The 22,938-nt window shown below is 37.7% G+C and overlaps 1 protein-coding gene across 3 annotated transcripts in view; it reads left to right on the plus strand.

Annotated features, from left to right (window-relative positions):
• The window catches only part of LOC111504041 (protein kinase C-binding protein NELL1), a 174,850-nt gene that overhangs the window by 110,009 nt on the left and 41,903 nt on the right, over window positions 1-22,938 (plus strand). For all 3 annotated transcript variants that reach the window (XM_023158519.2, XM_023158527.2, XM_023158535.2), the window contains exons 2-3: window positions 6,240-6,401; window positions 22,691-22,841. In XM_023158519.2, the coding sequence (XP_023014287.1) occupies window positions 6,240-6,401; window positions 22,691-22,841 (313 nt within the window). The remainder of the gene's footprint in view (window positions 1-6,239; window positions 6,402-22,690; window positions 22,842-22,938) is intronic.

The raw sequence follows: 22,938 nt of genomic DNA on the forward strand, positions 1-22,938 counted from the left end.
TCAGCAAAGTCGGAGAAAAAAGAAATGCGGTCTGGGCTGCTTTAAAGCCTCATCAACTTGTTATTTAATTGGTCGTTCCTTCAGTCACTAGGTTTTATTTGACATGTTTTTGGCACCCGTTAAGACGGCGGTACAAGTTAATTTACATTAGTACATGTCACGAAACAGACCACCAGGTGGGCGGCCATCCATTGTATCTTTATATAGATTTGAATTGATAGACTTAATAAAGACAGGGTCGGGGTCAGTTCTCGATCGAAAAACTATCAAAATTATTTGTTGATCGATTATCATTTCTATAAATTTTTCAGGAGATAAAGTAGACTTCGGTCTATTCAAATATGCCAACTTGGTTGGTGAAACGCCCGTCGAAAAGAGTGTTGCAGTTCTGATGTTTCGGAACAGTGTTTGTGTTCTAACTTCCCATGGAAGATGTTGAACAAGAGCTACAAATGTGAATTCATATCCGTATGTAAAGAAGAAGTCTCAATGACAGAATTCGACAGGAAATCTGTAATAAAAAATTTTTCTACTCTTTGGGAATTATCTAACTTGTTCATTTCTCCCAATGCTCCGAAAACGCTACAACCTAATGAGTTTATTAAATTTTTGTTACCATTTTTCTATGATACAAAACACAAGCACTACAGGAGAGGCCTTAAGGCGCTCTCAGAGCTGTGCCTGTGTGAAAGTAGCGATTCACATTGGATTCGAATCGCTGGAGATTAAATCCATTTGGATTCCGTTCTCCGGAAGTTTATTCCACAGAAACGCAGTCCTCCAGATGAATGAGTTCTTAAACAGTGAAGTTCGATTTGTACTGAGTTGAACCTCAAAACGATGAGCAGCCATAGTCCGTCGCGTATCTCAGATATGTACCGCTCTTGGTGAAATCAAATGTGCCAAGTCACTTGGATACCTCCCTGAGCTTCATGAAGCATCAAAAGTTGCTGAGGTGTGCATAGTTTTCTGGTTCGGGACAGTGTTCCGAACGAGAAAGCAGCCTTTGCAATTCCAGCGGCATGATTGTGCCAAGACATGTTGGTGTTCATTTTAACTCCCAAAAAACTTATCGAAGCAGAAAGCGGAATTGTCTAACCTGACACATGCACTCGTTCATACAGGTCGTTTATTAGATGCTTATCACATTCATTGGGACAGATTTTGGGTTTTCCATGAATTTTTTGCTTGTTGCCGTACCTATAGATAGCTGAGAATAAATTGTGTTCATCAAGTATTTCTATGTTTCTCATCAAGTCATTTGGTTTGGTTCCGTACCATAGATTTCAGTATCCTCACAGCTGGTTTAGGATCAACAAATAAAATTAATCACTGGTGTCTGGCAGGATACTATCTAATTGTAGGAACATTGAACATTTCGTTTCGTTAATATTTCTTGTTCATTGCAAGATTTCACACACCTCTGCCTGAAAGACGGATGTTGTATCCCAGTTGCTTCTGCCAATAATATTAATCATCATCATCATCTTTTCGTGGTTTCCATTATATTGCTAGTAGTTCTATACATTTTGCAGTCTGAAAAATGATTTCGTTCCTGCCTCTCCTGTAATTTCAAGATTCAAAGGAATAATATTTAAGAATCTCGAATGCTTCTGATCATGTGATATTCATTGCCTCTATTATTTTCAAACAGCAAATCAATGATATTGTTTCAATGACCATCAAGAATAGCTAATACATCACATCTGGTTTCAGCTCCATTTCTTTTGTAGGTGCTTCTGGCTAGCATCGGTTTTGGATTCGTTTATTGGTCCAGTCTGAGATCTGGATTCCTCTGGAAACTCAACCTTCTCCTATTGTTATATGTCTTCACCTTGGACTGAGACATGTCCTAGTCCCTTTTCTTGACTCCTACTTTAGTCGATTCGGATGAACTTATATTCTGCCTTAGTTTTCGGACAATAGTGTTTCAGCTTGTGCCATGTGTCTTCTCGATATATTATCATATCTGTCCTTTACCAAGATGACCAAGTCGTCTGCCTCCATTATGGCCCAGAAGGCGTAGTAGCAATCAGGGCTTTCCTGATTGCCAATACTGACAATTAATCTTTTTTTTTTATTTTTCTGGGGATTTTCTTCTTTCACGATTTGGAAAAAAAATTATGAAAAATTTCATATTTCGACAACTCACTGTGAGAATCTTATTTTTAATTCATCTTCAACCAGTCAACCGAAAAATGTTACTCCTATTATGATCGATTCTGATTTTATTATCAGTTGCGTCATCGTTCAAGTTTTGGTGAGCGTAGTTTTTCATAATCATTATTCATTAGGCTAACACCATATTGAAGATATTATTGAATTGTTTTCTAAATGTTGAAAATTCAATTCCATACAAATATGACGTCATTTTTAAAGTAGACGTATGAGTTGACATTCCCAAAAATCCCATTCTAAAAGTCGCAGGGGTTTGGCTCTAATCCCAAAGAACTTTGTTATCGCCATCGAAGTCTTCTCTGTCCTATAATTTCCAATAAACACAGTAGTACTCCAAGTCAGTCCAAGTGCAGAATCAATAACGATTGACGGGAACTAACCTATCTGTCATCTATTTGTGATGCATTGTTTGGTAACTTTGATGTAGGAAGATCAAACAGTTTGATCTTCCTCTTGAAGACGATCACTTGGTGATCGAAACACGTGTCGAGGTGTTAAAATAATGGTTTGGTGTTGGGAAAAACTCCAGTAATATTTGTTGTCATTTGGAATATTTATGATTTGAATATCCACTTTTGATTTAGTTATCGAATACTGTGCTTTTGATTCGATTTTCGTTCGTTAAGTATGTTGTTATGAAATGGCTAAAGATTTCGAAATTGTTGCGATAATTAAAGTGCAACCAGCTTTCGACTGTATATATGATATTGTTTCAAAAGAATATGCTTCATTGGCAATATTGCACTTGCAATATACCTCATTTCATCAATACAACGGGCCTAATAGATAGATGGCGCATTCACGGCTTCTGAAGAAAGCTGATAATATTTCATGAGAAGAATGTGCTAATAGTGAATCTACTTTTGTCATTTTCAGAACAATGGATCAAAAACAATTTCATGATTCAATTATACACACTGAAAAAAATACCATTCAAGCGAGGCAACGGCTTGAAAAGTGTTATAAGGATTTCGCTCCATCAGAAACGATAATTGAACGTTGGTTTGCTAACTTAACGTGATCGTAGAGACACCGATGATGACGAAATTAGTGGACGTCCAGATGAGGCAGTAACACCAGAAAACATTAGAAAAACTAACAAAATCGTTTTGAATAAGTTAGCGTAAAGATGCTTGAGTTAGCTGACATTGTTGAGATATCAAAAGAACGTGTTGGCTTTATATTGCATAAGCATTTGGCTCTGAGAAAGCCCTGTTCAAAGTGGGTGCCGCGCGAGCTCACTGTTGACCAAAAACAAGAACGTCTTGATGATTCTGAGCAGTGTTTGGCTATATTTAAACACAATGGATGAAACATGGATCCATCACGTATGGCCTCGGTATTTTGGGATGTGCGTAGTGTGATATTCATCGACTATCTTGAGAAGGAAAAAACCATCAACATTGAATAGCTTTATTGGAGCGTTTGAAGGGCGAAATTGCAAAGAAACTACAGCATATGGCAAAGAAAAAAATTTGTTAAAGCGGCGCTGGAATTATTATGTGGCTCTTGATGGAGATTATGTTGATGAATGAAACCAACTTTGAACAAAACAATAACGCGTTTTCTTTTTCAGGCCCGGGACTTCTCAGCCCATGTGTTAATCACGAATTAATCGAAACACCACGATTAAATTCAACTGAAAACTCCCACCCGTACATATTCCATAAACAATGAACCGTTTGGCTCATATCCAATATTTCTCATAAACAATAGAGATGAATGGCTAATATTCCTGTTGGCATAGACTAAACGTGTCAGAACGTCTGGCAAATAACGAAAATCTTACGTGGGGGCAAAAATAAGTAACATCCCATGTTGTCATCGAACCGCGTTACATGTGCAACAAACATGATTGTTTTGATTCAGTTTTGAATTTAAACAATTCCCAGAAGTATTACCTGGTTCGCCAATTTCTGATTTTCCAGAAAGGATCTTACTGTGATAAATTGAAGAATGGAATATTCCACCAAAGTTTTCTAATTTCAAGTGTACAGTTTCAGAGACTGTCCATGGTTTGGAATTCATCTAGGATAGGAAAGCAAAACAAAAACTGAATTGTAGTAGAGACAAATTCTGGAGAACCACGCAGTGGACAACATCTACGAGGGGAGTCTGCAAAGTTTTCGACCTCAACATGAAGATAACATCCCTCGTATATAAAAGCTAGTGAATTTCGTTTTTCATATGTTGACAGTTACTCACCAAAGTTTCAGCTATTTTGGACGCGCTGTTGTTATGTAGCAGTCGTTTGAGTGACAAAATCGATTATCTAGCTCTCATTAAATATTTCTTTTTGAAAGGCCTACTTGAATAAAATATTAGTTGGATTCTATGTATGGAGACTCCGCACTATCATTTATCACAGTCAAATGTTGGGAAGCTGAATTTAAATGGGGCCGTAAAAGCTAGGGAGACGATAAACGTTCGGTACGTCCAAAAACTGCAACTACCGACGAAAAAATCGCCAAAGTTTACCAAATGATTCTAGACTACCGCCGAATTGAAGTGAGAGAAATAGCAGAAGGTTATGAACATGTCAAAAGAACGTGCTTGTCATATATCAAATCAACATTTAGGCATGAGAAAGCTGTTCACCTGTTGGATGCCGCGTTTGCTCACGTTAGATCATAAACGTGTTCGAATGAACATTTCTAACACTCTCTTGGCGCAGTTAAGGTTCAAGAAATGCGAGTTTTGGCGCCGATTTATTAAGTACTGTAAATGAAACTTGAATACACCATTAATCGCCCGAAACAAAAATACAGTTCAAATAGTAGACTCCAAAGCGGAAACCGTCTTCAAAAAAAGCGAAAACTGTTTTTCAGCTGGGATAGTCACGAAGTTATTTATTATCTTCAAAAAGGAAAAGCCATTACAGGACAATTTGATCTATCTGATATCTGTAGAGTAGGGAGGGTGAGTGTATACCCACAGCACTTAGACCACATATGACCCATTGTACATCCTCCCGAGGAGTTTTCCTCCTAGGTCATCGTCTATCCTGTCTTTTCCAGGAAGGTGGACAGGTCTCTAGGAAACATCTCCTTTATATCAGCAGGTGTAGGCCAAGACTCGTCGAACTCTCTTTGGCTCTCTTAGGCAACCTTGAGGTATCTGATGGCGGCCTCCGCGAAGGTTTTTGAAGGTGCAGCAACAATACTGTCATATTGCGCGGCTTCATCAACCTTACTGGGGTTCCTTTAATGGAGGTGTTCAAATGAGGGCGCTTTAATGCATGGGCAACCGGTTCCTTGCCTTTATTCAAGGCGGAGATTTTGGCGCCCGCCGCAGGGAGTGTCTTTGCTGTTGGAGGTGGAGTAGGGGCAGAGGAGGGTCACTTACAGTTGCTGCCAATCCTACTCGCTCTCTATCTCCTTTTGGCCTCGGCGTTGCAAATGCGCCGCTTTTGTATTACATCACGAGGTTATCTGCTATGTCCAGCCTCACTCCGAGCGGTTATTAGTGTGGACATTTCTGTTCATCCCCAGCCACCGTCATAGATTGAGGTGAGCACATCTGTCCAGCCTCGGGATTGATTTTTGTTGTGTCTGTTGTTCGTTTCATATATGTGTGTTCCCACGAGTAGCAAGGCAAGAGTTGGTCACCTCTGGCAGAGCACCACATTACCAGAGGAATGCTGATTATAATGAGGTTTCGCCCGGTTCCCCAAGGGGAGCGTTCGTAACCGTATATCACCCTGCGGCCATTCAGCTATCGGCACGATTCATTACACCTTAGCTTGTGTAGGCTGGTCCACAATGGCATGTTTCGCAAAGGCTTTTGGGGAGTTTTAGTTCCCCTCACCCTACTTATTTCTGCCACTGACCAGGAGTCCGGCGATCCCGTCCGTATATTGGCTTCCCGGATAGGGCCCACAGTCCCCTGGTCGTACCCCCATCCGCCACTTAGGGACGCGCCCTATAGATAGCCCAACCCACGGAAACTAACGACAGGTATTCACTACATTATATCTACATTTCATCTGGATCTTTAAAGTAAAATTTTTCAATACATTTTAAGTCTTTAAATGGTTTTTCAAAAAGGTAATTTTGTTTCAGCGACTGGATTCGATCCCACATTTCCTGCAGGTCCAATCTCATTTCTCAGCCAGTCGATCGACCTCTTGAAATCCTTGGGATCATACAACAGCAGCTGGGAGGGTGTAACGCTATATCCTGAAGGTCCAGATCCACATCTTAGGCCGGCCTATTTGTTACAAGGTAACACTCAAGTTATTACTTTTAGATACTAGTTTTCAATTTCAAATGTTTTAATATCAGTTGTTTCTGATTGAGCGTAAAAAAAGGGAGAAGCGATTTAGTGAAGCGGTAGAGAACAAATTGAAAATGGATTGAACTTTTGTCTCCGTGATTCACAGGTTGCAGCTGCATACTTCCAATGTTGTTTCCAAGCAGTGTATGTGTATGTACAGTGCTCATAGTACATAAAGTGTATGTACTCATAGTATATCGACGTAAAACTCTTCAGCAAGATTTAATTACTTTCAGATTTGCAAAAACAGGTTGAGAAAGATATTTTTATCTTTTTTTTTAACTTTTATGATAACTTTAGTGAATCAAGTAATCATCTTCAAGAGGAAGATCAAATAGTTTGATCTTCCTCTTGAAGATGATTACTTGATGATCAAAACACGTGTCGAGGTGTTGAAATAACGGTTTGGTGTTGGGAAAAAACTCCAGTAATATTCATTACTACACCAAAGGTTCCAAACAGTGCATCACACGAATACACTTGTCTAATTTCCACTAGTTATTTAATTTTCACGACCGGTTTTGGGTTTTATCCCATTATCAAGTATAAAAACTACCTAATACATTTTGAATTTGAAAATGAGTTATATAGGGAGTTTGTAGGTAAACTGGATGGGGAGGTAATTGAATGAACAGCTATAAAAATTCAACAGTGGAGAATTACGGGAGTTGTTAAACTTATGAAGTCAAAAGTGGAAACCCCGGTAATTTTTATAATGTACAGCTTACCTACACACTCCCTATACAGTCACGTTTTTAGATTTCAAATGAATTAGTTAGTTTTTTTTCTTGATAAACCATAAAAATGAAATAACTAGTGAGAATTAGACAAAAGTGTTTTAATTCATTCCATTGAAGATATATTTTCAATTGCGTACGAGCAATTAAAAATATCACAATTAACACTCTTGTCGTTCCATCATATCTTTTTTTCACGCATTAGCTCCACCGAAAAGGAGCGAAATTCAACTTGTGCACACCAGTATTACATATTTTGATTCAATAACTCTGGAATATCTAATGTAGATTACCAATAAAGGAAATCTGAAAGAGTTCAACTTTGATTCTTTACATTTTATCGACAGTGAAGTAACCAAAGAATCCGACCAAGAGTTTAAGAAATGAAAGTCTGTTAAAAACGACTCGAATATTTCACACAGTGTGTGAAATATTTATAATTCGTTAGGAAGCAAGAAAAAGGTTATAGCGAAGTTATGTATGAGTATGTATGAGTTATGTATGAGTATGTTGTATTTTCGAAACTATCGATTGATGAGAAGACGAACTATACTATAGTTATTGATCATCAATCAACTCGTTTAGCAATTTATAATTGGTTGTGGAAAAATTGTTTCATTCAAAACTGAATCCTTTTTCACGTATTGTGCCCTAATATAATAATACATCATCAATGATACTTCTGTTCATGTTTCACAATGATGTTTCAGTAAAAAAACAATTCGAATTACGTTCACTTTCATTGTGATTGCTATTTCATATGTTGTTTTTGAAAAGGTCAAATGAAGTTTCAGCCTCATTTTTGCAAATCATAAACCCTGGAATCACATAAGTCTTCATTCCCTGAAGAGGTATATTCATTCACAAATTTGATAATTTTAATGTTTACAATAACAACTTGTACAAACTCTAGGCTTTTGCAATAAGTAGTGACTTTCTCATATCATAAATAAGGCAACAAAGATTTCTAACTGAAGTTGAGAATGTGCTAGTTTTCTATGTCTATAATTGACAACCAATCTTAAACTTCACACGCTCAATGTAATGGGCCCCTCACAAAATCATTTCAGTTTAATGTGAGTTACAAATGAGTTTTAAAAAGCTGCCCCAACTACGCAAAGTTTAGCCCTACGGATATAATGAATAAAAAGACTTTCAAAATCATCAACATGCTCTTCTTAAAGTAACTAAAGTTGCAGGCATGGATGCATATATGCATATGGATGCATATGGTTCAATAAATTGCGGTCATCTTTGAAAATGTTCCAGCCCTACCAAAGCTACAATTCCAGCTCTAATTAGAGAGTTCAAACGCTACCATAGGGATGGGTCAGTATTTTTCATCCCTCTCCACAGTTAATTCCACTTTAGAATCCACAGTGTCAAGTACCACAGCGCAATATCAATGAAGCTTCAGGTCCTTCTGAAGTACCTTCCATCGCCAACAAATGTGCTACGTTGTTTTGTAGGCTTTCACCGAGACTGGGCATTTATTTCTTGCTAGGAAACTGTTTCAGTTTATCACACAAAGAAAATGGGCTAGAAAAGTTTCCCAAATTATTATAGATCGATAGCTTTACTATCAGTGATATCAAAAAATTACGCGAAAGATGTTGATCACCACATTCTCAAATAACTTAATTGCTTCAACACCTTGAGCGATCGTCAATATGGTTTCAGAAATCGAAGATTAAAAGGCGTTCTTGCTTAATATGTCACATAACAGCTTTCTCTAATCTAATACAGTTATTACAAGTAAGCATCAATAGTTTTCTCTCGGATATCTGTACCATCAATGCTGGTATTTTTCAGGTGTCGATATTATCTTCAACATTAACCACAGAAGACCCATTTCTTTTTCATATCCACAGAAGATACCAATTCACATTTCCTCTGTCGTTTTTCAATAAACCCCAAACTACACCTTTTAGGAACTTGTTAATTAATAGAATGGTGAGCTTATGGAATCAGTTTTTCTGAATAAATATTGTAGAAAACAAGAAATGACACTTTCAGTGTTTGAAAATGTCCTCATAGGACGAAACTGCAGTAACGTTAGTTACAAATAAAAGTGGTAAAAAATATAAAAACTTTCATTTCTCATTTTTCATTATGATATCCTACCACGAAGTAACAGCTACATCCATTAATTTATTGAATAAATATCATACATTAGCAACCTAATCACCACTTTCGTAGTCATTTCTCTCGAAGTATCTCGAAGTTTTCTCTGTAATTTATGTTCATCCGCATTACAAAAACTGTCTGCTTAGTGAAAGGTACTAAATTCGAATCGCTATTGTGAGATAAAACAACAGACTACAGACAAGAGCTTTGATCTTATGGAGTGCATATAAGTGAGGGATGATCGATGTAGATTAAGACCTGATGATGCCAACCTAGTTGGTGAACCGTAGATCGAGGAGAATGTTACAGAATTGGTGGGCTAAAGCATTTCATAAGCCATATGTCTAAATCACCACGTAAACTAGTTGAACACTCTCACTCCTACTCTTGTCAAGCTTATCACATTAAATTTCATTTCTTCATTCACTCAGTGATATTTCTCATGTGTCCACATCATAGCAATCGTTAGACATCAAATTGCGAAAATGCCATTCCTGAGGCACTCCCCTAAACCGCTAATGAGTTGAAAAATCATATGGAAACAGAGCGTTGCCCTCGCTTATCCGGGGGATGATTCTCCCTAAAGCGATAAATGAAAGGGCAAACACTGAACTTATTAAACGTTTATGACTTCAAAGGTGTCAGTCGTGTTAACGTTGCTGTAACGGAGTAGAAGATCGATAGTTGTGTAACACTGAATAATCGTCGTCTTGAAGGAAGTCTGAGCAGGCAGCTCACAGTTTGTGGAGATGAACAGAAATCAAAAAGTGTGATGAAAGTATCGAGAATGGCTCAAAGTACTCATCTCTCCCAGTTTACAAAATTTTACAAATGCCTACTGTATAACAAATAGGGCAGATGCACCATTTGTGGCCACTTTAAGAGTTTGGTATCAACTATTACTGATTTTGAAAGATGGGCATAATAATATAGTATCCGTTTTAAAAAGAAATAGATTAAATGAAATTCTAGTTGAATACGATTTCGCCAGTTTTTGCCACCTTTTCACCAGTTCTGGCCAGGAAGATATCCGGCTGTGGCCATTGAGTGTTCAAAGACTGAACCGTAGGTAGGTAGGTACCTATATATTAATCACTGAATACCTATTTTATTGAAGATCATAAGCGATGTGCAGAAATAAATATAATAATATTCCATATTTACTTTCCATATTCACTTTGAAAACATTTTCAGAATGATATCTTCTTTCACACCAGAAGAGGTCAGGTGGATCAGGCCATTTCCAATGATTTATCCCACTTTTTTGCATTGCACAGCAGCATTCACCATTATTCTCCTTGTCAATAATTTTAGCGGAATAAAAATAATTCTCATATTTAAGAATAGCAAATGAATTTACACCAAAACTAAGTCATCAGTAATTCTACATACGCAGATGACATAGTTATCTTGCAGACCGGCAAATTTGTAAACACACTGTGCGATAGAGCGCAGGATGGGCTCAAATTGATAGAAACATGGTGTAAGGAACACTCACTGTCGATCAATCCCAAAAAGACTGAGATGGTCCTTTTCACCAGGAAAAGAAGTTTAACGGGCTCAAAACCTCCCGAAATCTTCAAAAGCCAACTAAACTTCTCTGAAGAGGTGAAATACCTTGGTATTATCCTCGACAAGAAGCTAACATGGAACTCTCATCTACAGAGTAGAGCAAAAAGAGCATACGTGGCTTATGAGCAATGTCGGAGGACAGTGGGACGTGCATGGGGTCTTTCACCCCGTGTAGTCGCCTCCTGGATCAACACTGCAATAATAATACCTATGTTAACGTATGGAGCCATTGCATGGGGACCGAAAGTTCTACAAGCAACGGCCATCCAAAAATTATATCAAATACAGCGACTGGCTTGTTTAAACATCACAGGAGCCATGAGAACAACACCAACCGCGGCAATGCAATTAATCACGGGTCTGACCCCTCTGGACCTGTACGTTAAGGAGGTTGCGTTAATGGCCATGGTACGATTGCACACGGCTGGTGTAAACCTAGAAGTAGGAATGGGTCGATTGAGGTTGGGCCTATGGCGGGAAGCGCTTACTGCGCAACCTCTGCTGCAGGCAACAAGTGATGCAATTGAACCCAGTTTTGTGTTTAATAAACACTACAAAATACAAATTAAGCAGAACACAGAGTCAGATGTTACAAATGCAATACGGATTTATACAGATGGCTCAAAAACGAAAGAAGGCTCAGGATGTGGAGTGTACTCCAGATCACTAAGCCTAAGGATTAAGTGGGGAATGGGAAGAAATACCAGCGTGGTCCAAACAGAACTGGCTGGTATCTCAATCGCCACAAAAGAAATAACCAAGAAAGGATTTCTGGCAAAAACATAACAATCTGCACTGATAGCAGACAAGCACTATTAGCCTTGAACAGACACCGTGTTACTTCAGGGCTAGCACTAGAGTGCCACCAAGATTTAGCCAAAGCCTCAGTAGATAATAACATTATCCTGAGGTGGGTTAAAGGGCACGACAGGAGTAAAGGTAATCACATTGCCGACTCTTTAGCCAAGGAAGCGGCTGGACTAAGAATTTTAGGACCAAGTGGCACCCACGGCCTGATGACTTCGACAATTGCGGAACTAGTCAAAAGTTACAGCCATGCTTAATCTCTAAAGGGATGGGATGGAATCAAAGGATGTAATCTTGCCAGGATCACCTTGGGCGACCCTGGGAAGCTGGCGCCGAAGAAATATCTGGTGATGACCAGGAAAAATCTACGCCTTACAGTAGGATTTCTGACTGGCCACTGTCAGCTAAGGAAACACCTACATAATATGGGGCTAGTGGACACACCTCTATGCAGGATGTGTGAACAGGAAGATGAGACTGTCAGGCATGTCCTGTGCGAGTGCCCGGAGTTATCGTCAATAAGAGAGTATGTGTTCGGCGAGTCTTGGCCTTCACCTGCCGATATAAAGGAGATGTCTCCCAGCGACCTGTCCACCTTCCTGGAAAGGACAGGATGGACGACGACCTAGGAGGACAACTCCTCGGGAGGATGTACAATGGGTCACATGTGGCCTAAGTGCGTGGGCTTACACTCACCCTCCCTACTCTACAGACAGAAGTCATCAGTAGATTTTTGATGTCTGTTAACATCTTTGGTACTCTATCGTGCTCTCGCTCATAATGACTTCCTCTAGAGCTGATATTGTGAGAAGATCTTATTCCGAAATATTTTTTTTACAGTAGTTATCTTGACAATATTTTCCTTAGGTTTCTTTCAACAGCCTGTTTAGCAGACAGTGCACCTGTCCTACTTTTCTACTAATACCATGTCAGCTACCTAATTAGATCTCATTTCTTTGAGCTGGTCGTTCACATTTTGATAGTTGAGACTGAAAGGTCGAGAAGTTCCTGGTTTGTGTCATATAACACAGTCGATGCTGACGCAAAAAACTTCGTTAGATGATAGTAAAAGCCCAGGATTATGTACCCTCGAAATTTCATTGGCAAAAAATTTCCCGATTCCCCTTTTTGAAGAGTACATTAGCTAAATTTCCATTGTAATCATACAATTCTGATCCATTCCAACTAGTGTGATGTGGTATTTTCATATTATAATGAAAAGTAATTAAATGATGCAGCTCCCTTTTTCTGAGGCGTAGAATAACCAATACGTATAAAAAAGTGTAACTGTTACGTGGGCTGAAAAGTCCCTAGGCTAACAAACAAATGGCGCTACCAGTATTAAGAAAATTTGTTTAAAATCTGTTTTTTCGTTAACCAGCTGTCGCACTTCTACGGATGTCGAAACTTGTGCGAGCTAAGGATTAATGAGGTCTCACCTTTTAACGTGTGGTTCCTAACACGGGTTGGACGATAGCAGGAGAAAATCGATCTTTCAGACTGGGGTTTCAACCACCGACCAACACGGCAGTCAATTCGAGTGAGTGAACAAAGCACTCACGTCGAACCGCCTGGCTACCGACCATATGCTTTTTAAATAACCCTATCTTCGAGAGATATCTACGTGTACAAATTTTACAGATGTCGGATTGACAGGATGCATTCTGAGTGAAACAACTTTTGTTAGTTTGAAGAAAATTATCAAAAAGAATCTCGTGTGTCAATAGAACAATGCTTTTTGGCGAAAGAAAAAATACTGTTGAAGCCACGGCTTGGCTTGATAAACATTATTTGGACTTTGCACCAGAAAAATCAACTGTTGAGAAATGGTTTGCCGCAAAAAGAAGTTGATCAAGTTAGCTGAGGCTCTAAAGACATCAAAGTAACGTGTTGGACATATTGTGCAGGAATATTTGGGCATGCGAAAGTTTGTTCAAAGTGGGTGCCGCGCGAGCTCACGATCAACCAAAAAACAACAACGAATTGATGATTTTGAGCAGTAGTATAATATTCATCACCTATCCTAATGAAAAAACCATCAACAGAGACTATTAAATAGCGTTATTCGAGCCATTGAAGAACAAAATAGCCCCAGTTGAAGAAAAAAGAGTGCTGTTTCATCAAGGCAATGCACCGTGGCTCAAATCAATGAAATCTTCCGCATTCATTTCATTATCCAGATCTGGTCTTCAGCGACTTTTTTCTGTTCTTAGACCTCAAGACAATGTTCGCCAGCCTCCGAGGCATCTGTCTGTGGTAACTCAAAAGATAATAAAAAATAATGGTTCAATTTGTTGAAGTAAAGGGAATATCTCTTGAAGTATTCATTTGGGACGACCCAACACACATTTTCAATACGTCGAACATCTCTTATCCACATAATATTTCTGGAGTTTTATACCGTTATTTTTAACACTTCGACATGTGTTTCGATCGCCAAGTGATCATCTTCAAGAGGCTCCCCAGAGGTGATTTCTATAGTTAGATCAGTCTTTCCAGTGGGAGAGTTTATTCTTGATTTTCCCCAGACATATATTTCATGTAAAAGCTTTGTGGTTTCTATACCATCATAAGCAGCAAGCAATTGATGGTGATGAGTTTGAGAAGAGAAGGCCAAAATTTGATTAATCAAATATGGATAAGGAGTAGGAAGAAATAGTCTTTTCAGATGTCGAAAATAATTCCAAAACGTCAACGCGAAATTTGAAAATATCAACAGGCCAAGATATAACGTTAGGGGGATTTTGAAAAAACGACCAATTCTTGATGAGCATCGGAAGCGGCAGCGATGCAAAATTTTGCGTCTCTCACTCCTATTGAACTAATTGATTCGACAAAAAACGTTTAGAAAAGGTGACGCCTGTCTATAGAAGGAGCTTCTTTGAAGAAATATATTTCATTACTTGTTCTTCATTAATATTATTATTATTATTGAAGTTCCATTTATTAGCAGTAAATATAGTATATATTGTTATCAGTTTTATTGAAACGATGCGTTTTAATTATTGCTGTGAAAAGCTTTCTCAACATTTGATAGCTACTACAAGACAATGCTATTTTGTTATATTGCCGCGTCGCGTATTCCAAAGCCTACTCAGTTTTAATTTTCTTCTTGAAGATGATCACTTGGTGATCGAAATACATGCCGAGGTGTTAAAAATAACGATTTGGTGTTGGGATAAAACTCCAGTAATATTCATTACTACACCAAAGGTTCCAAACAGTGCATCATAAGTACAAAGCCTACTTCGGTCGGTCGGTCGGTAGCCAAGCGGTTCGGCGTGGGTGATTTGTTCACTCACTCGAATTGACTGCCGTGTTGGTCGGTGGTTCAAGCCCTAGTCTGAACAATCGATCTTCACTTGCTATCGTCCAACCCGTGTTAGGAATCACACGTTAAAAGGTAAGACCTCGTTAATCCTTAGCTCGCACAAGTTTCGACTTCTGAGGGTTGTCGTTCGTATGGGTGCGACAGCTAGTTAACGGAAAAACAGATTTTGAACAGATTTTGATCAAAGTGTGCGTTTCAAAGTCTACATGAAAAAACCTGAAAGCTACCTGATCAAAGTGTGCGTTTCAAAGTCTACATGAAAAAACCTGAAAGCTCTGTATTTCAGAAATGACTAGCAAAACATTAAGTGTAATACATTTTTAGGAAGGCTATTTTAAGCTCAATTGGAATATGCTGGAATATTCAGGATATCTTATTAAAAATAGTTTCCCATCAGTAACTATTGATAACTCATTTGAAAAAATAAGTTTTTTACATCACTGAATTCTACGTAAAACGGTGCTTTGATAATGTTTCCAGAGAAACAATAAACTTTTGACAGGAAACAAGTTACAGCAACTTTTTGAAAATGCCATTTTTCGAAAAACATGCTGTAACTCAGAAACGACCATAGATATCGTAATGCGGTTTTCGACATTGAGTTTTTCATAAAATTTGACCCCCAGACACAGTCATCATTTTTCATCTATCTAGTTTGAAAAGAGGAGTTTTCCTTTGAAAGTGTCCAATTTGGTCCACTCTGTTCCAGCCACCGAGGGAGCATCTAGAACCGTTGTCTGGAAAACAGTTTTGTTCGAATTCTCGATTGTGCGATCAATTACTGTCATTTACTTTCAATTTGCATTTTTTTTATTCAATTGAAACAGAAATGTCATGTTTTGGCAAAGTCCTACGCCTAGTGATGAGTAAAAAATCATTACTGGGCTCGAGAATGAACCGGACAACATCAAGTGTAAAGAACACAATCGAAGTGTACACGACAAAACGAAAAAAGAAACTCCTTTATTTCTGGAATGCGACGTTGTCTGGAAACTCAGCTGTGCTGTTACGAATGAAGGTTAATATTGATTAGACTTCTTGGAACCCCCATAAATTTATGTAATAGCCGGCGTAGCGTCGGCGGATCATTCGTACTGAATGGGACAGGAATACTCAGAATTCCTGCATTCATATAAAAGCAGAGACAGGAATTTTTTATTGTCCCATTTCACGAATATGCAAATGACTGGGGACAACTAGCTTCTTGAAATACTCGGAAATGCGAAATATGTAAAATAGATTATCTAATTGTGTCTGGGTTTTGTTGGACTTTCATCGATTATAAAACGTTTATTGCTGATACAATCAGTAATATTACTTACATAATTTGAAAATTTTAGGACTCGAAGTAGTTAGGGGTAGTTAGGTAAAAATTCTACGAACATGTATGTTTTATAACTTTGAGACACATGGGCAAAAATAATTATAGTATGAAATAAATTATACAGTAAGCACTGAAATTATGAATTGTGCAATTTCAGTCATATATCTAGAGAAATTTATAATAATGAATTTATTTGAGTCCTGTCTGATGACATACTTGATATAATACGTCCATTCAAATGAAACATATTGGCAGTACATATACGATTAACAATGCATATAATTCATTTATCTACTTATTTATTCTATAGTTACCTCCAACTACAGAACAGGGATATAACTCAAATAACAATACAATACAATTACAATAAGTTATAAGGTAGAAGCAATACATATAGAATTAGCTGAAGTAAAAAGACCTAATCTCAGACAAGGAACACTTGAAAATGTCGAGCTGACAACTTGCTGAATTGCATTTGACACACATGTTATGCAGAGGTGAACGTTTCAGAATTTTTGTACGTGGTGTTGGCAGATAAAAAAGATTAACCAATCTAGAGGTTGGCCTGGGTACATTGAAATTAAGTTTCTGCAGAATATGTGGGTCAATAATAGAATTAATTATCAGTTTGAAGAGAAAAATTGTGGAGTGACAATCACGACGACAACTCAAGCTATTCATAGTATGTCTAGCTTACAATGCATCATGGGGAAATCCAATTGGTGGATAGATAGTGTCTGATCTATAGAAGAGAAGTTTTAGGAAACGATGTTCTACTGATTCAACTTTCTCTGTTTACAACTGATGAGATGGATTCCAGATTATGGATACATATTCTAATTTTGATCTGACAAAAGCATATTATAGGGTTTTCGATGTAGATGGATCCAAAAAATCTCTGGAGATTCATTCAATAAATCCAAACATTCTGTTTGCAGTAGACAGAATGGCTTTACTGTAAGGTACGAAGAAAAGTTTTGTATCAAAGGTAACACCTAGATCGGTGAATGTGAGAGGCCGTTGAAGTAGAATATCGTTAACAACCTTTAATCGCGTTCAAAGGAAGATTGTTGCTGAAACACCATTACTCAACACGTTTCAGATTGAGGTAGAATTGAAGACAGTCCTCGATGCCATTAATGTCACAATATAATTTCAGGTCATCCACATATATCAAACAGTTGATGTCAATGACCTCAACTATGTCGTTTATGAAGGCGTTAAAGAGAAGTGGACCTATGTTGCTTTCTTGTGGAACACCCGAGGTAGCTGCATATTCCACAGACTTAATACCATTGCATATAACATACTGACGTCTGTCAGTATGATATAAAAAGTTGGATCAGAGTCAGAGAAAATCTGTACCTGTACAATTTCGTGATCAAGTCTGTCGAACGCCTTAGAGAAGTCCGTATATATGTCATTAGTTTGGGATATCCTATCAATGGTTTCAGAAATATAACTCATGAATATAATGAATAAATATAGATGATGAAAATAAAAGTGATTGAAAAATTATAATAGTTTTGGACATAGGTATATAATATTTTGGAACTTTTATTTCAGATTAAAAATTTGGAAACGATATCAAAATAAACATTGAATTATACAAAAAAAAAACACTTTTTGTATGATTCAATGTTTTGAACAACAGTGGAAAAGTGTGAACGTCAAAAACTGATAACAACGTATTATACCTAATTACATGGCTGTGACTTGTCTTTAATGTATCATTCGGCCTTCACAAAATATCATAGATCTTTCAATTTAGGTTAGGTTAGGTTAGATCCAAAGTGAGTGAGTCTATTCGACCCTCCACCGCAACCCGCAAGGGTTTATTGTGGCTCACACCTATTCACACTCGACCAAATAAACCCAGCTTTTCAACGAAGCCGATCAGTTTGTATGGTGAGTGGTCTTTCAGGTCAGATGGTAAGAGTACGGCTCTGCCAAACTATGAAAACCTGATTCGGTCCCCAGCGAGGCAAGCACAGCACAAAGTATATGAGCACAAAGTATATGCTCTGCTGTTTCATCGTTGATTAGGTAGTAGGATAGCCAAGGTGCAAGATTCCCACCTTGATACCCGCGACAACCTTCCCATATGAGGGTTTTTGCATGTCAGCTACACCTGACGATGCCTTAGATTCAACCGTGCAGGGCTTATTCGCCTCCGGTTTTGGTTAATCATCATTTGAGTACAAACGTTTGCAAACCTGCCCATGGGGGGTTTGTTTCTCCACCTGAGACAGATTATGCGTACACCGCTCAGGAATTTAGTGCAAGGCGGTTTTATAAGGTACCCCGCTCTTGAGGAGAAGACTCAGTTGTTTCCTGGCTGCACCACCAAACCTATTTGTTAGGTTCAGTTATTGGATCAGGAGTTGGGGAGTTGAGAAGCTCTCGCTCCTGAACTAAATTTACAGGGAGGTCAGTTGGAGTCGTAAACTCGACATCCATCTCTTCTGTAGACTCGCTCCTGATTTAAATTTACAGGGAGGTCAGTTGAAGTCGTGAGCTCGACATCTATCTCCTCTGTAGACTCGCTCCTGATCTAAATTCACAGGGAGGTCAGTTGGAGTCGTAAACTCGACATCCATCTCTTCTGTAGACTCGCTCCTGATCTAAATTTACAGGGAGGTCAGTTGAAATCGTGAGCTCGACATCTATCTCCTGAATGGGACAGGAATACTCAGAATTCCTGCATTCATATAAAAGCAGAGATAGGAATTTTTTATTGTCCCATTTCACGAATATGTAAATGACTGGGGACAACTAGCTTCTTGAAATACTCGGAAATGCGAAATATGTAAAATAGATTATCTAATTGTGTCTGGGTTTTGTTGGATTTATCTCCTCTGTAGACTCGCTCCTGATCTAAATTTACAGGGAGGTCAGTTGGAGTCGTGAGCTCGACATCTATCTCCTCTGTAGACTCGCTTCTGATCTAAATTCACAGGGAGGTCAGTTGGAGTCGTAAACTCGACATCCATCTCTTCTGTAGACTCGCTCCTGATCTAAATTTACAGGGAGGTCAGTTGAAGTCGTGAGCTTGACATCTATCTCCTCTGTAGACTCGCTTCTGATCTAAATTCACAGGGAGGTCAGTTGGAGTCGTAAACTCGACATCCATCTCTTCTGTAGACTCGAAGGTTCCGTAGAGACAGCTAATAGGCTCAATGTCATTCATCCTCTCGGCACGGATACACACACCTTAGGATTAGGCCATCGTTGGGATGCTATTCAGTTAGGGAGTAACAGAACCACAAGTGATTCTGTCATTCCCGTATTCGGCAAGGCTACGTGGAAGCAAGTATTCGATGGCCGGTTTGCTCAATATCCCACATCCCAAGCCAATGCACGCGCCAAAAACAGTATGCACAGTGGTTCAGGCAGTGAAAAATGAACAAGAACAGCCAACTTGCCATCCTTCAATTCACTAGTAATTTTAAAAGTAACTCCAATTATGTAGATAGAGATGGAGCTGTTGCTAGTTAACAATATTCCACATAGACGAAGGTTTCATACATGCAGCCGAGCCATGTTGAGAATAATCGAGTCCCTGGCACTTTGCCACCTCGAAACCGGTCTGCAGGTGATCTACACGAATGATTTCAGCATGATCCTGCAGATGGATGAACGAGAAACATCTGCGAGACTAACATTATGCAAGCTACCTTTCTTATTATTGTATGTCGAATATAATTCAATATCCACTGTGGTATTAGTCGGGGAGTTTGTGTTTTTCTGGCAGGTATTTACCAGAACCTAGTGTGTAGGTAGTTGATAGATTTGAATGTTCCGAGATTTTATCTCCAAATATTTATTTTCTTTCAAGTACTCAAATCTGAAATCATTCATGTAGGTCAGTCAAATTTTTGCCCACTTGCGGGTGTGTAGTATTCTCCCTTTGATACTCACGCTGAATGGAATATCATACATGATTGATCCGAATCAATTTTGAACGGTACGTGTCCACAGAGAGTGTGAAATCATTTTGGATTTAATTTTTGACTGACCATTTTACAATTAGGAAACAAGTGTTTTCGAATACTTCAGTTATTTTCTTGTCTCTTCACTTTGAATTGCTTAACGATAAATGAAGCAAAACAATATTTGATTATGTAAGAAATATACTGAAATTAGAAGACTTCGTTATGAATGGAAGCCTTTCTATATGTTTATGTGAATTCTTATCCATTTAAAATAATATCATCATATCAATTTCATTCGGTGGTGGATGAACTTTCTCTCACTATATGCATTTTTTTATATAAATCCTTCCTGTGAGTTAACTACGTATCACCATAAATATGCTACACGTCGGAATCATAGTATCTTCATACCATTAATGCTCAAATCAGTTGGGCAGAAATCCTACCCGTATTTAGTATCAAAACTCTACAGTTTTCTTCCTGAAAATTTAAGATGTGAATCAGATCTCAAAAAATGTATGAAAAAGATTAAATTATTTGTCAAGAATATACCACGAGCAGAGATACATAGATAAATATAAATTTAAATACTTACTTCCACGATTGTTGATATACAGGCTGATTCACGGTGGATGGCACATTAGACGTTTCTGGTGAACCAGACAACGGATCACTTTGAAAATTTAATGGAGGGCATATTCGAACATTCTCTAGCCAACTAAAATATTTTCGACAATGCGGTGTTGCCGCTTCTATTAGAAAGCAGTAGCAACTTTGATTTTTCAAATGGAACACTCTGTATATAATATTATTTTTATAATCTCCAACAATTGCCCGACAACTTTTCTTGATATTTCCCTATACCTATCTGTTACCGTTTTCGAAATAAAAATTAATTTCAATTTTTTTCTTCGAAAATCATGACTTCTAAAAATGCCGATATCTTTTAGTTAAGAAGTACTATGATATCGAAATTTGGTTTGGAGTTAGGTGATACTTGGACACTTCCCATACGTCAGCCTAATCTCCGTTACTTCAATACAGGGTGGTAAAAAAATACAGTTTTTTCGTTTGCTTGAAAAAGTTGCTGAAATTTGATTATTTTGAATGGAACACCCTGTATATTATTGAAAATTCGGAAAGCTGCTAAAATTTGCTTTCTTTCTATGTATATCATACCTATACCTAACTAGTCAAGTTTCGGACTTATGAACATTTATTTGTGAAAATGTCCCTTCAGAATGGTATTTCCATTCGGTATTTGGTAAGCAGGCCATGATTACTATTTGACAGTAGCGTTGTGACATTCTCCTAATAATATCGACATTTTCGTCACTTCAGAAGTTGCAAATACCTTCAAAACGATGGAACAAAACTATTCAAACGAAGTTCTTCTGAATTTGTTTATTATTTTTGGACAGTGTGACAAAATTATCAGCAGAACATGTAGAAAGTTCAATGAAATGTATCCGAATCTACCGCCAATGAACCTCAAGAAATTATATTTTTATCCATACTTAGTACCCATTCAATACATTAGTGTATTTTTAATTCTTCATATTCTGTTCAAATATGTCCAGTTTAAACTTATATTCTTATTTATATCTAGTACTTATTCCAATAGATTGATTGGTTTTATTTATTTATATTCTGTTCAAATGTAGCTATTTCAAATTTATATCTTAGTACTTGATTCAATGCGTGAATCTAATTCAATGTCAGATTCGGTATTCTCATTCCTTACACACAGGCAGATCATTTTGCCTCGTAAGATGTATTTTATTTGTTCACTGTTCATTTCTATATGTACATGTATATTTACTGTAAACAATCTCAAGAAAGTGAATAAATACATAGCATCATTATTATTATTACAAATACATCTGACGAAGTTTCTAAAAAATCATTGAACATTCCGCCATTTTTTGTTTGTTCGTTATATTACCGAAATATTTCTGGGAAATGAAGTTTTTGACCTTCTTCCTCTGCACCTTGATATAAAAATGTGGGAATCTTCCAAAGAAAGGAATGAAGCAATCAATTTCAAAAATTAATTATATACAAAGATGTCTAAATCATGCAAAAAAGTAACTTTCAGGAACAAACTGGAAGGAAAAGCCCTCTCGAAATAGCTATTTTCATATAAACATTGAATTACACGAAAGAAAAATACCTAAATAAATATTTTTATATGAACGCTGAATTATATGAAAAACACCCTTCTCCATTCTGTTTGTATTCCAAACGAATGTTTAGAAGAAAAAAGCTGTTTGGGGCGGCTCTTTCCTCCAGTTTGTGTCTTGTAGAAGGAAATGTAGATGGCCAAAAACTTTCTTTGCCAAAAGTTAATCTCTCCTGAAAATATACCATTTCAATTCAAACAAAATATTTCGTTTGATTCCAGGGGACTTCAGAGATTTGAAACTACCACCATCAGAATTGAATCAAGTCATCGAGCTGCTGCGTTCCAATTCGGAGTTCACCATTTCAGCAAGACTTAAACAAGAACCGCGCAACACCGGATCAATTATTTCCTTCGCACACGGAATCAACAGGTACTGCCATTCCATCATTGATTCAGATAAGAATAAAATTTTTCATATGAGATCGATTCCCAAGAAATTAAGGAAAAGTTGGTTAGATCAGACTCCT

The sequence above is a fragment of the Leptinotarsa decemlineata genome, unplaced genomic scaffold (genome assembly GCF_025532065.1).
Source record: "Leptinotarsa decemlineata unplaced genomic scaffold, Ldec_3_MD MMD2_tig00026336_RagTag_RagTag, whole genome shotgun sequence".
Classification (NCBI taxonomy): domain Eukaryota; kingdom Metazoa; phylum Arthropoda; class Insecta; order Coleoptera; family Chrysomelidae; genus Leptinotarsa; species Leptinotarsa decemlineata.